The sequence below is a fragment of the Apis cerana genome, linkage group LG15, assembly GCF_029169275.1.
Source record: "Apis cerana isolate GH-2021 linkage group LG15, AcerK_1.0, whole genome shotgun sequence".
NCBI classification, from domain to species: Eukaryota; Metazoa; Arthropoda; class Insecta; order Hymenoptera; family Apidae; genus Apis; species Apis cerana.
The window spans coordinates 5,301,184-5,318,504 of NC_083866.1; the positions used below are offsets into that span (position 1 = coordinate 5,301,184).

Below are 17,321 nucleotides of genomic sequence, written 5' to 3' on the forward strand. Positions count from 1 at the left end.
TTTCTCATTCACGTGTACCATTTGTATCGAACTATAGTAAAAGGCAAATTCACATGTATGTATAGTTCTCATTGGTCATTTTCAATATTATATAATTTCACATTAATAAATTTAACATATAAGGAAAAAAGAAAATTTGATTTTTTTGAAAATTAATATTTTATTTTGATGAAAATTCACTCTATACATTATTTTTTATACTACATTTAAAAATCGATTCTCCAGAAATACATTAATTATTCAACAAGTATGAAAAAGCCTAAATTGTAATATATGATAAATACAAATGATAGAAAATGAATCACTAAATATATTTTTTCTCCTATTTTTTCTTTTTTTTAAATAAATTATATTGAGGACTCCTTATATTGAGGATAACAAGGAAAAGTTCATTTTTTAAATGACTAATATTATTGGAATTATTAGTTTTAGATCTTATACTAGTTTCTTAGCTTCAAAGAAACTTTTCAAATGTCTCATTTGCCATGTACCCATAATCAATACAATCACAGTTTGTATTAAAGACCACCAGAATACACGGCGATGTGTACTTTCAGATGTTTGCCTGAAACGTTCTTCTCGATACTGTGAACAAACAATTTAAAATTATAATCCAAATTTTTAACAAAACAATGAAAAAAATAAATAAATGAGATACCCTCTGATAATTTTGTTCCTTTGTTATTTGTTCCACTTGATCAAGAAGTTGATGTATCCTCAATTGTAGCTCAGTAAATTTTTCCTTGTGAGCTGTATTGGAATAATCAATAGCATGTTCACCAACTTGAATGTCCAAATGCACTCTCTATATAATGTAATAAACTCAATTACATTAAACAATATAAACAATTATTGCTTTACATTAATAGAATAAAAATCTTACTAATTGAGCACCACTGAACCAGGAACTAGTGTTAGAATATAAGCAAATTATATGCTCTCCAGGCATGAAAGAAGTAAAAGAAAATCTTCCTTCTGAACTATACACTCTGGAAAGAATCGTTTTATCATCTGGATCTCGAACTTGCACGTGCATTCCCATTCCCGGGCTACTCGGGGCGAATCCACCGGTTCTTGGATCATATAATTCAACTTTGTAATTTACTATATAAAGAAAAATAAAAATTTTTAATAAAAGTCATATCATTGACACGTAATTGATATTATTTTTTACTAATAAATATATTTAACATACCTAAAACAGTCGTTTCATCTGGAATATCTTCCATGAAACACTTTCGTTCAGTTTCAGCAATATGAAAATAAAGTCCTGTACCATATTCGAGAATACACAATAATACTAAAAATATACCGTATTTTAACATGATTTTTTATGAGCAGTGCTTTTAATAGCACAACAAAACTTAAATTACGAAAGAAATTCTAGGTGAAACCAAATAGGGCACACGTCACCTTCGAAAACAACAGTGAAGTTCACGTACGCGGCGCTACTGCGCGTTATCGATATTGACTCTCGATAATCGAAAGCTAAAAGATTTAGTAAAATAAAAAACAAAAAATGGACGTTACGTTATTAGCTTTTTTCGCTGTTTTGATCATTGCATTGATTCTCATTTGTACAGTGTTTTTAAGACAAAAATCCGGTACGTTTTTATCCATGCAAAACTTTTTTGTTATTATTAAAATCTCTTTCCTTACAACTAAATATATTCCTAACCTTTAATTTTGTTATGGAACAAATGTTGTGTTAATTTTTATAAATATTGAATTAATTATATGTACATTTCATAAAATGTACAATTAAAATAAAATATATAAATTTAATTAATTATTATGTCTTTATATTTAATATTCAGACAAAACATAAAAATTTTGTTATTTCGATGTTATAGCTGCACGAAAAAAACAAACGAATGTAGAAAGAGTTGCACAAGGTAGACCAATAAGGCGAGCAGCAGGTCAAAGAAATGCTAGACGTCGTATGCAAGCAACTTCTAGTCAACAAATTGAAGAAGATGATAATGGGTCTGGAAATGAAGCAAATGATGAGGCAGATGAAAAGCCATCCACTCCTGATTTCAAAATGGGTGCAAAAAAGAGAGCAAAATTAGCAGCTAAATCAGAAAAGAAAGCTCAAAGAGAAGCTGCTGAAAGAGAAAGAGAAGAGCGTAAAAAAAGGGAACAACTTCTTCAAGAAGAAAGAGATAAACAATATGAAAAAGAAAAAGCAGAAGAATTAAAACAAGAAGAAGCAGAAAGGAAAGCTAGAGAGGAAAAAGAAAAAAGAGAATATGAAGAATATTTGAAAATGAAAGAAGCATTTAGTGTAGAAGAAGAAGGATATGATCAAGAGATCAAAGAAGATGAAGAAAATCTATTGGAACAGTTTCTTCAATATATTAAACAAAACAAAGTGGTGGTTCTTGAAGATTTGGCTGCATACTTTAATTTAAAAACAGCAAGTGTAATAGAAAGAATTCAAGAGCTTCAAGCAACTGGAAATTTAACTGGAGTTATTGATGACAGAGGAAAATTTATTTATATTTCTCAGGAAGAACTTGAAGCTGTAGCAAAGTTTGTCAGACAACGTGGTAGAATCAGTATTACTGAATTAGCTGAAAATTCAAACCGTTTGATTAATCTAAATCCAGGAAAACAAAGTATGGTGGAAGCTAGATGAATTATATGATTTTATGTTATAGGAGTCTAATATGAGAATATTTTAATAAATTTATATGTTATTTTATATACAAAAAACAAAATTTTTATATAGAAAAGCAAAATTTTATTTATATCTTATAAATTTTATATTTTATTTAATTGTAAATAATATCTTTTTAAAATATAAATCTTAATATATACTGCATTTTTTGCCATTTCAAGAACATTAGAATTTTCTTTCTCCTTTTTTCTTTAGCATTTTATCGTTATTTTCAATAATTCGGCCCAAAATAAGAATGCAACATTAATAATTTGATCCAAACAATTAATTATTACACATTATAGTTTTAAAACAGAAAATATGTTCAATTTAGTCAATCAAAATTATACTATTATATTCTATATTTTATTTATAATTACATATTAAGAACAAGTGAAACAAAGAAAGCAAATAGTGGGAAAAGGATAAAGATAGACTAAAATTATTGATATCAACGCCATCTTCAGAGTGCCGCAAATGAAACACACAAAAAAAGATAGAAAATAGTAAGAAAAGGATAGAGATAGAGAAGAATTGACTATTAACGCCATCTCTTGAATATCAAAGAAATCTCCATAAAGAAATATTTTTGAAATCATTCAAGAGATGGCGTTAATTCTAAATTCTTATTCTACTTTATCTTCCTTTAAAGAAGTGTCTTTGATATTCAAGAGATGACGCTAACAGTTACTTCTTGCACTATCTCTATCCTTTTTCAATATCGTCTATCTTTTCTTTCTGAGTTTCATTTACGGCACTCTGAAGATGGCGCTGATTTCAATATTTTTATACTATCTTTATCCTTCTTCCACTATTTGTTTTCTTTGTTTATCTTCTATTTATTTTGTAAAATGTATATGTTCAAGCAATAGCTTCAATATTTGATTAATTTTATAATCTCTCTTACATAATCAAAAAATCAATAAATTTTATTCGATGCATCTTATATGTATCTATTTTTGTCATATATATTTATATTTTTATATTTTTATATATTTATATATTGTAAAAAATATATGTATTTTATGTAGATATAAATTTTTTTTCTATATGTTATAAGAAACATATATTTATAATATCATAAATTGATATTTTTATTGTTGTAATAAAAAATATGAATGAAATTTTTAATTTATCAATAATTTAATTCACAAATGAATTTATCTAAGATTCGTAACAATTAAAATATCAATAAACATAATTTAAAAGTATAATGTTTGAAAATATTTATGAAAAAATGTACCAAAAAAATTATTTTTAAAAATCTCACAAATTTATGTAATTGAATATAATTCTTGTACTTATTATTCTAAATCATTAAAAATATATTATTCAAGATCGGTATTTGAAAACATGGGATATAAAGTTTCATTAAATATTTTGTTTATCCTATATCTGGCCGATGTTAATCATCATCGGCATCAGTATAAAAGATAGATAAAATAAAACATTAGAAAATATTTTTTGATGATTCATCGATTTCTCTTCGAAAATCTATCGACATGATATTCCACCGAGATTATAATTTTCACAATATAAAACAATACGTAAATCAAAACGTAAAAATCTATCGTCAAACATCAAATTAAAGTAGATATTACACTAAAACTTTCCAAGCATTTTTTCATTGATATTTTTTATCGAGAGTTTCGGTGGTTTTAAAACATCCATCTGATGAAATCAAGGATTGATGTTGCATCAGATTCTAGTTTGCATGTAGATGCAAGTTAAGTATGTTATTCCTGAATGAATAATATATCGCTGAAATGGGTGTTGGCGATGATTTTACCGCTAAATTCTACAATTATGATCTATTTTACATCGAATAAAAAAATATTCCATAATTAATTCTAACTTATGGAACCGATTTCAAGAAATATTTCAATCTGAATCAAAAAAAAAAATCGATGCACATTTGATTTATAAAATAGATGCGTGACGATACTTTGAGACCATTAAATGTCTCACCCTAAAGTTAGTTCAGCAGCCATGACTCCCGAAATTTTTCTAGTTTCGAGAGGAACCTGCAGTTTGTTTTAGAACGAATGATAATAGTTACAGCGTATATACTAGATTTCTAGAATGAAATTTTTTTCTCTAAAAAAAAATCCAAAAGAGAATTATAGACACGTTACGATTTATTTGCTCAAATTTATATATCACATATAATGCAAAAAAAAAAAATATCATTCCTACAAAATTCTAATATTTTTTTTATTACAAACTGTTACACTTTTAATACATATATTTTTGCATAATTGAAAAATATTTACTGCAATGAGATTTTCCTGTATGAATAATAATTAAATCTTTGTTAACTTATGCACATTGCTTATAATATTAATCAAAATCGATCGATTTCGAAACCGATTTGGAAAACAATTCTACCGTTTACGATTTGAATCGATCAACATCCCCCCACTCGATATCGATGTTTGATACGCGAAGAAGGGGGCACACGGGGACTATGTAAGCGGCCACGGAATCGCAAGAGAACCTGTAGTCTTCTTGAGCACATCGTGTCGACGTCTATGATCTGAAGAATTCTTTATCCAATCAAATTAGAAAAAAAAAAGAAGAAGAAGGAAAAAGTGAATCGGTTCGAAACTGATCTGAAGGAAATTCGAATTAAAAAGACGGCCGTGATAATATTTTCTAGTAATCGAGAAGACTTATGTGTCGATGAGGTGCAAGATTTTGGATTGTCAAGGAAATTCTCCAACATTCTTACCCAGTGTTAGGTAAGCATAGGATCATAAGAACAGGTTTTACATCTCGATCTTCTAGCGTCACATTTCAATTCTTGTTTCTAAATTGCGTAGAACATTTATTTGTTTCGCATCTATAATGATGTGAAATACACACAGAGGATTGTTGAAAAAAAATCTTGAAACCTGTTTGCATTCTTTTTTTATTATTACGATTTAATATAAAATTTTTTTATTATGATCTTTTGTAGAAGAATCTTTGAAGAATTTTAATAAATTAATAAATTATATATGTAGAATGGTTTAACGAATTTTTGAAAATGTCTGAATATTATTAATGACTTTTATTATTATTTTTTTTTGCAGGCTTGCTAAAAATCTTCGAACTCGCAAAGGGAGTCGATGTGGTAACGCTGGAAATCGTCTAGAATTGTTAGTTCTGGTTCATTTGCATCACGTACCATAAAGTAAGTATTTTTTTCACAAGAAAAAATATTAGAAAAAAAAATAATAATTAATATAAATCAATATTATTCAGATAAAAAAAAAAGATCAGTGAATCTGATAGTGTCAGAAATTAAAGTGGAAGTGCTGCGTGTCGGTTTTAATTGGCTTAAAATCGATAAAAGCTAGTAGAAGGAAGATAGAAGAATTTTCATTTCGAAAGGAAAGCGAAAAGAGGTCAAAATGGTTCACACCGATATTCTCATCAAAGGGCCTTACGAAGATACGAGGTATGCTAAAAATTTTTCTTATATTTCAAATATCTTAATGTTCTAAATATTTTAATCCTTTGCTCTATAAAGTCACATCTAATGACAGCAATATTATTCTTCCTTACTTTTGAACTATCTTTGACACTTTATGTACTTAAAATAAATCAAAACGAGAAAAGATAAAATTAGAATTGACTCAGAATAAATAATTATAGCGCAAAGAGTTAAACTTCTTGATATGCTATATATATAATAAACGTTCTTCTTCTTCTTCTTCTTCTTCTTCTTTTTTCTTTTTTTTAATTTTAAATGCGTAGAAAGAACAAAAATGCATCGTCAGCACACCAACAGCGACCTCAACAATCGCAGAACAAGAATGACAAGTATGGCTCTTGGGGTCCAGTGTATAAGAACAAACAAAACTTCATCGACATGCATATTTGCTGATTACTATGAGGTATAAATTGAAAGATCGTATTGAAGATAATGAATAACGAATAAAAAAAATTTTATATATTACTTGCATCACTTTATCACTTTAATTTCGACACCAAAGATTTTTACTCTTTGTTAAATTGATAATTAGTAACAATAAAAATGAATAGAAGTAATTAGAAGCCAAAACGCTTAAGATTGATTATTCTTTAACCGATTATTCAAAACAATTTCCATTGAAGAGGAAAAAATGCTAATAATCTTTGAAGCTTCGAAACAAACAGGCGAAAAAACTATTCACTAGTTCCGCCGGATATGCAACTCACGAGAAGACAAAGGACTCGAAAAAAATAACGATTAAATTAGAAATCTAAGAATATAAATATATCGAATCAATTCTCGTTCATTTCGTTTTTTCATCATATATGATTCTTCATATTTCTATTCACGAAACATAATCTCTCAGAGAGCGTGAATTCTTCCATCATAATCAGACTACAATTTACAATACAATCTTCTTCATTCCAGCTCGATTCGTTTCTAATCTAAAGAAAAATCATCTTTAAAAAATCACCACATAAAGAAATATGCAAGTATGAAGATATCGAAAGATTCAATTTCGAACATTATTTAAAGTTAAATCTTTAAATAAAATAAACGTTTCGATCATCTTCAAAATCGATTAAAGATTAAACGACCAGCATTCGTATCTCTCTACAATACAATCTTCGTTTATTTCGATCCCACGTTTAATCAACGAATAAAACAGACTTAGGTTTCGCTTGGAAAATCAGCGAAAACCGGAGATGAAAAACGGGTGAAATAAGGTTTGGAGAGGAAGATCGATCGGGGATCCCCTCGGTTTCCACCCCGTCGAGTCGAGGAAATAGTAGGGGAAAGCCGGGCTGGTGGGGAAACGAGCGAGGAAGAGAAAAAAAAAGCTTCTGGACAAACGAGAGAGCTTTGCCGTGGCTCGGATAGAACGGGGGCAACGTGGTGCAGTCGTTGAGAACGCGTCGTCAGGTTCAGTGTTCCTCTGAATGGAGGGTCACGGGGGTGGAACGGTTCGTCGCTCGAGAATTCACGTTCGACCAACGTTTATCTCGTTCCTGATATTTATCCTAATAATAATTAAACACTCTTAAACACTTCTGACGAAATCGAAGGACGTGGCAATTTTTTTTTCCGATCAACGCGATTAGAGGGATTCGATTAGAGTGGAAAAGGAGGAGGAGGAGGAGGAGGAGGAAGACGAAGAAGAGGAGAAAGAAGGAAAGTGGCTCCGTGGAACGCGAGAGATAACCCGAGAGTCGACGTCCCGACGCTGCTGCTATTTCGAGGCTGAAACACACCGGTAAGCTTTTGTGTCCCGCAATCTCACCGTCGACCAGTCTCTTTTTCGTTGGCGGATTTAAGGTGCATAACTGGCGAGCTTCCGCACGTTCGATCACGGCTGGTACACATGGAAAAAAGGGGAATGCGCTGAAGGGTCCTTTTTTTCGAGATTCCAAGCTGGACCGCGTTCTCGACGTGCCGACAAACCTTTCTCCGCGCTGGCTAAAATCGTTCGTCCTTCCAAGGGGAATCCGGTCTCCTTGCTTTTTTACGCCGGATAACGCGAAATAATCTCTAGGATAGGATCCGTTCCCCTTCCTGTTATGCGTTAACTAGTTGTTAAACATCAAAGACATACGATCGATCCGTTTGTTTTCATTCAAAGCACGACTGCAAGATTCTATTCTCAGAGCGTATCGCTCTCAGGAACCAAGCTTCGATCAAGCCTCGATCAGCTGACAAGTTTTGATTCATTCTGTGATTCCGTCCATCGTTATATACGTGATATCTTCTATCGGAGGAAACTTGTGGGATTCGTTTTACTCCTTTCTTTTTCTTTTTCATCTGTATACGATTCTTCTATTTATTCGCATGTTTCATTGGAAATTAAGATTGAAAAAAAAAATCAAAATTCCTGCTATCCATATTTCCCATCCATGGAAAACAAGGATCTTCTTGTGAGTTCCATTTAATACGAGTTTTTTTCCTTTTCTTTTTTTTTTTTTCTTCCTCTTCTTCACTTTTTCCTCCGCACACGAGGAGAATTCTTTCACGCGTTTTATAACACGCGAACGTGATATCGGGCAGCGTGATTGGAGGGCCTCGAGGGAGTGTGGAGAGCGGAAATAGAGCTTCCTCTACGACGCGATGATCCCCCCGTTGGAACAAAGTCCCTTTTGCGTGGCGAAGGGCGGCCGCCACGTCTGAATCCCGCCCTCTCCTCTCGTTCTGTCGATGCTAATGCTCGTTGCATCCGTAGGTACAACGGCATCGGGGCGCTATTTTTGTCGGCTGCCTACAGTTACTAGTAGGCACCCTCTTGCGAGCAGCCGGAGGCCGGGACTCGCGATACCCTCGATTCTCGGTGCGGGCGCGTGCCAACGCTCGTTCATCCGGGTCATTAGACGTCTCCTATCTCTCTGCCCTCCTGAAAAATGATGGACGAGTCGAATATGAATTACTCGTGAGAGGAAGAAAAGACGAGAAATCCGGGACGAAGGTTGTAGGAATGCTTTTCTTTCGAGTCGAAACATAATTATTCTTAGAATTTAAGAGAATTTAAGAAATATTGCAAAGGTTTGATTCGAGAATATTTTTCTTTTAAAAGTCTAAGTGTTCGAGTAAGTGTTTTTATTTTAGAGAGGTGGAAGAAAAATGAAGAATAAATATTTTTGTATCATGTTTTATCTTCACGACTATCAATTTAACGAGCGAGAATCAGATTGCCTTATAGTGATTGGTGTAAGTAGGTTTGACAATTTCAGAGGCGCACGTGTCCGTCATCCTGCAGGCGCGCGTGCCCTGCATTAACGTCTAGCATAGACGAGTCTCGAAAATAAGGGGTCGAGGGAATGCATCAAGTGGAAAAGAATCAGACGAAAAACCTAGGAAGGAACATCTGAAAATGGGGGAGATATCTGAACCGACATTCGATCTATATTTGTTCCTCGAAAACAGGATGGAATGGAATATTCAATAAATAGTTGATTTCAACCGATTTCGTCAGGCGAAAAATTCCTGTGAAAATAAAATTCGTTCTAAAGCAGAACGAGGTAGATCTGATCGAACCGATTTATTGCAATAATCTCCAATGACCAATATATATATATATACATCAACATATTTCTATATTTGTTCCTCGAAAGCAGAATGGAGTGGAAGTCCGATAGATCGAAGACAACTCGATCGGGCGAGTCTCGAACCGGTAAGAAATTCGATCTTGGAGTTAGGAAAGGCTAAATATAACCAGGAAGTAAGCGTCGGTAGCGATTTACGTATGTTCTCGTCACCTTCTGGGCCCAGCACGCGCATAAACCACGTGCAAGTAGGGTTAAGCCCCTGACAGAAGTTCCGACCGCGTTATTGCATTAGCCCCGAGGGCACGTGCGTGCGTGCGTGGGTGCGAAGGGCAGAGAATTAGTAAGTGGCGTTCGAGGCGTGAAGGGTGTCGTTGAGGTGCGTGCTCTGCCAAGTTCGTTCAACTCGAGAGGGTCGGGAGAGCATCGAGAGCAGGCTGAAAGACTCGCCGCCTTGGCGGTCGAAAAGCTTGGAAATTTATCTTTGAGCTTTATAAATCTAAAGAGTCTAAAGAGTCGCGCTTGCGCTCTTTCCACTTGAGAGTTGTTTCTGGAAGGGATTTTTTTTGGAACGATCGCTTTTTTTTGAAGTAGAAAGAGAGCAGAGTTACGTAAGTTCGCATCATACGCGTTCCACGTTTTCGAAATCCAGTGCAACGAGCGTCGATGCGATTCCCAAGGGGACGAAGTAAACGCGTCTCGTGAGAACTCATTGACAGGATCTGGAGCGAAACAGACGCAAACGATGCATCCTGTCGTTAACGTTGCCAGTCGCGCATCAATTACAACAATCGCGTGCGATCGCACGAATTATTTCGTTTCCACCGGCTGTATCATTCCCTCTGGCATTCGTGTTTATACGAATAATGTATCAGAGTCGGTTCTCGTATCTTTTTTCTCCGGCCAGGAATGGATGACGTTATCGGGGGATCGCTTCCGGTGATTTAATTATAGCAACAAATCCCTATGCACGCGTGTGCCAAAGGTCGTTGGTAAATATGGTAAAGGAAATGGTAAAGGAAGAATTTTCAAGAATTTCCGCAATTCCTTTTTTCTCTCTTTTTTTTTTCATTTACTCTCTCCTTTCGATGGTCTCTTATTTCTTAAGAGACGAAACTTCCGACACCGATTCCGTTTCATCCGTGGCGCCGTTAGCAGAACGGGAGCAAAAAGGAACGTGGAAGAAGATGGAGAAAAAGTAAAATAAAATCGATGATTTCCTTTCGCCTCGACGCGGAGCGGAAGGAGAGGAAAGCACGCGATCCCGGGTGGGAGAGAGTGTCTCCTAAGAATAGAAAAATTCTTTTTTCTCGTCGCGTCCTTCCGTCGCGCAATTGTCGGGGGAGTCTCGAAATTGTATACCTGGCGATAGAAAACAATCTCGAGAACTGGTCCACACGATGACTGCGGAGAATCTCTTCCCCCAGACGCTTCAGTGACGTCGGCCTCAGACGGCTCTGATCCTAAATGCAACCGCGTTTAAAAATATCAATTCCTGGAACGGTTCGCAGAAATCGAGCAGCGAGATATTTAGTCCTCTCTCTTCCTTTTCTTTGTTCCATGTATACCGCCGCGGAGACCCCCCGCGAACCTAAAGGCGTGGTTACAACCACCGCTCTGTGCTTGGTATATACACGTGCATCCGCTGCTCCGGCATACAAAGACCGAGAGAAATTATGCGCCTTAAATTAGCCATCAAAAGGGAATAAGCTGAAAACTTGTTTTTTTTTTGTTTTCTTTCTTTCAAAATGATCGATCGATCTATATCTTTATTACCATTAGAGCATCATTGAGATTATAAATTTTAACGAGGAGGAAAAGAAAAAGAAGGGAATTTTATATTTAAACAAATTCTCTATATTTCAAATTTGATTTCAAAATTTTTTTCTTACTTATGCGGACAACGTGGAAAACCTTTGAGATTTACGGTTCAATATTGTTTGCGATAGAGTCATGTACCGACAGCTGGTACATTCTTAGACATAATGACGGCGGCGTTCGTTCGGTGATCGCATCTTGGAAGAATGACGTCTACCGGTGCGTCGAGACGACGGCGGTCGTTCTACCCGAAATAGATCTCGAATACGAAGACGACTCGTGAATGCATCCACGAGGAAACCGGTTGCTAGGGGAAAAACGAATCATTTCGATACGTTTATTAATGAAGAAAATTCCAAGCCTCTTAAACGCGACTCTTTACAACGCCGCTGCGCTGTGTGGTAAGATCGAAAGAATCCAGAAACGCAACTCTAAAAAGAAAATATTGGCTTCATTCTCGTCTCTTGTCTCAGTTATTACACGCTGGAAGGAATATTTATTGGAAAAGTCGATGATTAATTGACGTATTTCAAAGACGAGTCGATTCGCGTATTATGCGTAATCTTTCGATAACGAAATTTTTCTTTGTGATGTCAGATACTTTAAATATACAAAACGTGAAACAGGGATCGGCTTGTTTGACTTAAATTCTGGAGGGGTTGCCATTTTTGGTACAAGGACGCGCATGTCGGTCGAAACGGTACAGGAATGAACATATGGGACAACGCATAACATTTGCACGATCATCGAAGTAGATGGAAAAATAAACTAAATCTTTATTATCTCGAGAAATTTCCTAGTAACCTTTTGAATCATTTGTTTTTCCGGTTTATTTAAATTTATTGTTAAAAATATACATATATATGCAAAATATTGCGATCATTATGTTCGATAAGCGGATAAGATAATTTTAATTCCAAGAATTTCATTCCAATATGCAAATCGTGCGAACGTTTAAGTGAAGTTCTCGCGAATAAAATATGTATGTGCATGATGAAATCTTCGTTTTGGTAATGCAACGCTTACATGCGCCCATATTATATCGAATAACGGTATTAACGAGTTCCTGGCACGTTATTTATAATTTCCATAAAGTGGATAGTAGGTTTACGATTGACGGGAGTTATATTCAATTTCAATTTCACCGTATGTCATTTATTCACTATCGATAAAAGCGGAAATTATTTTTTATAAACGTGGTAAAACGTGTCCACGGGTTCAATGGCGGCAGCCGGATTCACATTGCGAGAGAACAACTTTCGGCCCGGGAATTTATCAGTTTTTGTTAAATTTGATCGGTAAAGAGGAAAAAATCGTGGAGAGTAGCAATATACTTTTGTCAAAAATCCAAAGAAATCCCAACAAATACTATATTTGGCATTCTGAGTCACGACACAGTTGCGCAGCCGCACCGCAAGCTTTGAATTCTACCGCGTAAGTCAATGCACCGCTATTTCGTCTTTTTCCTTCCATCAAATTCTTCGAACTTCTCCGTTTCTATTCTTTATCTACGAGTCTCGAACTTTTAGAAAGTATACTATATAAATAACGAACGCATCTTTGACACACTCACATGAGACAACAAATGAATCGAGTTTATTTTTTTTCTAATTATGTAATTTTTCTTTCAGTTCGTTCGCGGATGTATTCTAAGGAAAAAAACTGGTCTGTTTAAAATTCGGCACGATGAGGGCACGAGACTCGATCGTGTACACTCCGGTGTCCCTTGGACCGGATACGGACGACGAGGAAACGTTGGTCAACGCGGAAGTTTACAACAACGGTGAGTTTTATCATTTTTTATTCACGTAAGCAATAATAAATTAGAAAGAAATAAAAGTAATAAAGTTTAAAAATCACTGTTTTGCGAATTCAATTTTGTACTTCATAGAACGAGTGTTAAGCGCGCCAGTGGAATAAGTTGATATTTTTACCAACGATCGGTAATAAAGTTTCGTATTTTCTAACGAGGTAAGGTTAGTGGCCTCCGCGGACTTATTAATCAAATCTCAACGACAAAAGAATTCCCTTATCTTGTCATTGATGTTTAATGTCGCATAACGATGTTTAATAGTGTTTTACGAATTTTTACGGCGTTCCGGTTCAGTTTGCTCTACGGATCAATTAGTAACATTGAATAGTGCGTATCTTCGAATTTATCGCACTTAACGAATCCTATGTGGAATCAACGTTCAAAAATTAAAGGAAATTGAAAGAAATAGATTAACGAATCGCGGATGTTTGTGCAAATTTATCACATTTTCATCACAATTAAAGAAGTGGAGCATAAATGAAAATTTATAATTCGTCTTCCAACTTTCAAACGCGTGTTTCATACGTTATACATTTTACAGAATTTAAAATTTTCCATAAATGTACTCTCTAAGTAATAAGAGAAAACGTAGATTGGACGCGTAATAAATTATCGCTTCTTACCGTTCGAAATCGCATCGCATAAAATGTAAGGCAAATTCCAGGGCGTACAGGAACGCCGCTAACTAGATGGGACATTTTTCCTTATTAAAATTCTACGGTGACCGAACACGGATATTCCTGACCAAGTCAAGCCGGATGCGATTGGAAATCGAAGCGGAGAGCGAAGACTCCGATCTCTGAGTCAGAGCACACCTACACGACTTCCGAATTCGAACTTCGCGGTTGTAATGCACGTAGGATAGGGCGGGGGCGTGGCGCATGTACGCAATATACCGAAGCACAAGCCGCGTCAGCCTCCGTTTTTGGCAATGATAATACCACTCACCTGGTATTGTTTAATCCTAGTCTCTTATCTTTTTCGCGAAACTGACACGATCGTCACGCTCAAATATTTGATTATCCGTCCTTATCTTTCTCGAAAAGCGATTCCTCGAAACGAAACGTCACTTCGTTCTCGAGAAAATTAATTTTTGAGAAAGAGAATCATCAGAGAATCATAGTCTGCCTTCTTTTCATTTCCAATAATTAATGATTAATGATAAATAGATCGATGTTTTTCCGAGTAGGACAAATTGTTAAAAATGAAATAGCTCGACTTAATTAACGTTATCGCGAATTTATATCATTGTATTAATATAACACGGAAAATGAAAAATTGTCGTTTCCGTTTCTTGAATGATATCGCGAATCTGATCGCAATCGATGACACACCGGCTATATTTACAGAAAACTAATATCAGTAGGCGGGTATCTTGATTTATATAAGGGTATTGTTGTTCGCGTTACGAGAATATGTATCGTTTCGCGCCGGCTCGATAATCGGTATTTGTTCGACGAGCGTGATAACAGGCGTTAAACGGAGTGCAGACACGCCAGAAGCCGGTGCACACCCTAAGAAAGGATCGTCCACGACTATTCAATACTCCTCGATAACCATTATCTGTAGTTGGCGCCGTCTGGCGATCTTATTAATTTTCCCAATCGAGCTATTTATATGAAAAATAATACACGCATCCACCTCGACGCGAGTTACACGGGGAGTTACAAGAGGAGGAAGCATAAATCGTCTCCGGTGAGATGAGAACGGTAAATGACGGAGTTTTACGATCGATTTCCTGCACGATGGAGAAAGTAACCGCATCGAGGCGAGGAAATGTCGGTTTAGTTTAATTACGAGCCGATGCAATATCCAACTGTGCTTTCTCCACGGGTCTTCCTCCCCGTTCAACATTAAAAACGCGTTTATCTCGTGCGTCACGATATTCTCTGGTGATACATCTATTGGGAAGACCTCCTCGTTTCCCTGACCATTCGAATCTGCACCGCATCCGGATGCAGATAAAACGTTCCTGCTCGCCTTTTATGGATAATCGTAATTAACTCCCTTCTGTTTTTCTCGCTATCGTACATCATTCTACTAGCCTCCTCCATTGAATTCGAGATCGGGAACGCGACACGTTGTCCAGGAAGAGAGAGAGAGAGAGAGAACACTGTCCCCACGAGTCGTTCCGACGTAATTCCCAGCCGGACGCGCTTTCCACATCGAGAATCGTAACCGCTCGTTGCGTAACCGATGTATATAAATCGTATCGCGGCTGAAACGCGTGAAACAGGGCCGCGTTACTCAATGAATCTCTCCGAGAAGCCGAAAACGAGCGTTGCCCACTGTACGACTCGCGTGGCTCGGGGCGCACGATTTGAAAAATTTTCCAGAATTTGTAAGGAATTGTAAGCAAATATTATCACGAAATATGGGAAGAATATTTCACGTCGATGATTAGATACACAGTGCTTCGAAATGTAAGCTGTTTCGAGCTTATATATCATGTTTAAAAGTGATCAAATAGATAATAGAATAAAAGATGCAAAGGGTTTTTCCCAACGAATGCCTCGATGCATGATATAATCTCGTATCTATCATTTTTCCATCCATACGCGCAAACTTTCTCTTTTGATTCTTCGCTCGTCACAATAAGCTCGCTGCGTCCAACACGTCGCATTCGCTCGCGATATCTGGACGATCATCGGGACATATCGCGGCCGGTTTCATGCGGGACACGTAGTAGACGCAATGCCGCGTGTATATACGTATCGTGGCCGCATAAAACTGGCGGAGACGTGGCTTTCAGCGCCCTCGTGAGATCCAGGATCTCGAGCACGTAGGATCCTCCGGCGAAAAAACGCCTAGGAGCGGCCTTAGTGCGTGTAGACTCGGTGGACGGCGAGTGTGCACGCTCCTGGAGAGATGGTAATCGCGTTGAGTGGTGGTTGTCGGTGATGTTGGTCGTCGTGCACCGACGGCCACCGATCGTAACGAGCCGATCCCAAGGGTTTTTCTTCTTTCGTGGGAATATACGCCTTCTACTTGCAGAGACTGTGCAATGGACAGAGAGAGGGAGAGAGAGAGAGAGACAGAGGTTTTTATAGAAAATCTCGTGGAGTTTTGGTTTAGAAGATGATGTGGGATAGACGAGTGGACTCGATTTTTATTGGAAATTGGAGAAGAGCGATTTTCGAAGATCGATCGAATCTGGGGTTAATCGGTGAAAAGGTTTCTCCTGTTCTCCGTTAATTGGGTCGCTGCGACGAAAATCGTGAAAGTACTGTTTCAAGGCGAGCGATATTTCGTCTCGGAGGAAAGAACGAGAAGATTGTACGCGCGTAATTGTGAACAGCGTATTACGAATAATTTCGAACGTTTCTTTTTTATGTATTATTGAATTACGTAGAACGCAGAAACAGCTTTATCCCCGTCATACTTTATTTACTCTGCCTCTCCCCGTCTAATTAAAATTGTTTGTAATTTAATGAAACAGGACATCTTTTTATATATCAATCATTACCTTTCTTCTAAGATAGGGGAGAAAATTTTTTATTTCGCCTTAAGAATAAATATCTTAAATTCGCGTAATTAAAATATTTGTACATATCAAGGCGTAAATAACAGCAAGATTGGCCGATTGTAAAATTTAATTAATCAACGAGCAAGTGTATTCCATAATGGAATAGCCGGAGGGCGACTAATTATGTGAAAATTACACATCATTTGGACGGTTAATTCGCGTGAATGGTATTGCGGTCTCGATCCTCTCTCGCGTTTTCTACTCGTTACCCTTCGCAGGAGAGCAGTTGCACCAATCTCGCCCGAGGGCGATCCGTGTTGTTGCCCAACCTGTGTTGTCGGTGCATTTATCGGGCCCCCTGCACCGACACCTCGTCCAACGATAAAACACGGTACACATGTTGTAAAACGTAATCGAAACCGTTATTGTTATAGATCTCACGGCCGATACGGGACATTGGAGCAATTTGCTCGGCGGCGTGACACGATCCACCTTGTTTCATACGCCCTTTTCCGTGGCCCGATTTTTCACGCGGCGCGCCCTCGTGGCGCGTGTAACGCCGATCCATTTTC

General features: G+C 36.6%; 3 protein-coding genes and 1 long non-coding RNA gene across 6 annotated transcripts in view; 2 read left to right on the forward strand and 2 right to left on the reverse strand.

Moving 5' to 3' along the window:
* Positions 1-140: 140 nt before the first annotated feature.
* On the reverse strand, positions 141-1,330 carry LOC107996253 (transmembrane emp24 domain-containing protein eca). Its single transcript, XM_017054215.2, has 4 exons — positions 1,196-1,330; positions 884-1,104; positions 659-805; positions 141-585 (listed from the first exon to the last, which is right to left on the reverse strand). The coding sequence occupies exons 1-4, from the start codon at positions 1,323-1,325 to the stop codon at positions 436-438; spliced, it is 648 nt and encodes a 215-aa protein (XP_016909704.1). The 5' UTR covers positions 1,326-1,330; the 3' UTR covers positions 141-435.
* Positions 1,331-1,462: 132 nt separating this feature from the next.
* LOC107996252 (DDRGK domain-containing protein 1) lies at positions 1,463-2,846 on the forward strand. Its single transcript, XM_017054213.3, has 2 exons — positions 1,463-1,604; positions 1,854-2,846. The coding sequence occupies exons 1-2, from the start codon at positions 1,520-1,522 to the stop codon at positions 2,639-2,641; spliced, it is 873 nt and encodes a 290-aa protein (XP_016909702.1). The 5' UTR covers positions 1,463-1,519; the 3' UTR covers positions 2,642-2,846.
* Positions 2,847-5,908: 3,062 nt separating this feature from the next.
* The window catches only part of LOC107996307 (protein TANC2), a 44,953-nt gene continuing 33,540 nt past the window's right edge, over positions 5,909-17,321 (forward strand). For 2 of the 3 annotated variants that reach the window (XM_017054284.3, XM_017054286.3), the window contains exons 1-2: positions 7,733-7,875; positions 13,102-13,253. In XM_017054284.3, the coding sequence (XP_016909773.2) occupies positions 13,157-13,253 (97 nt within the window). In that variant the 5' untranslated portion in view covers positions 7,733-7,875; positions 13,102-13,156. Of the gene's footprint in view, positions 6,105-6,403; positions 7,876-8,835; positions 9,692-13,101; positions 13,254-17,321 lie in introns of those variants that run through there. The other variant, XR_003697313.2, reaches the window with a different exon arrangement.
* On the reverse strand, positions 6,117-14,615 carry LOC133667401 (uncharacterized). The gene is made up of 2 exons (XR_009832872.1): positions 14,232-14,615; positions 6,117-9,003 (listed from the first exon to the last, which is right to left on the reverse strand). It is a non-coding gene; the product is annotated as an uncharacterized LOC133667401 (long non-coding RNA).

Coding starts and splice junctions, on each gene's coding strand:
- LOC107996252 (XM_017054213.3), top strand. CDS start 1,520: ATGGACGTTACGTTATTAGCTTTTTTCGCTGTTTTGATCATTGCATTG. Junction 1,605..1,853: donor GTTTTTAAGACAAAAATCCG/GTACGTTTTTAT, acceptor TCGATGTTATAG/CTGCACGAAAAAAACAAACG.
- LOC107996253 (XM_017054215.2), bottom strand. CDS start 1,325: ATGTTAAAATACGGTATATTTTTAGTATTATTGTGTATTCTCGAATAT. Junction 1,105..1,195: donor AGATGAAACGACTGTTTTAG/GTATGTTAAATA, acceptor TTCTTTATATAG/TAAATTACAAAGTTGAATTA. Junction 586..658: donor AGGAACAAAATTATCAGAGG/GTATCTCATTTA, acceptor GTTTGTTCACAG/TATCGAGAAGAACGTTTCAG.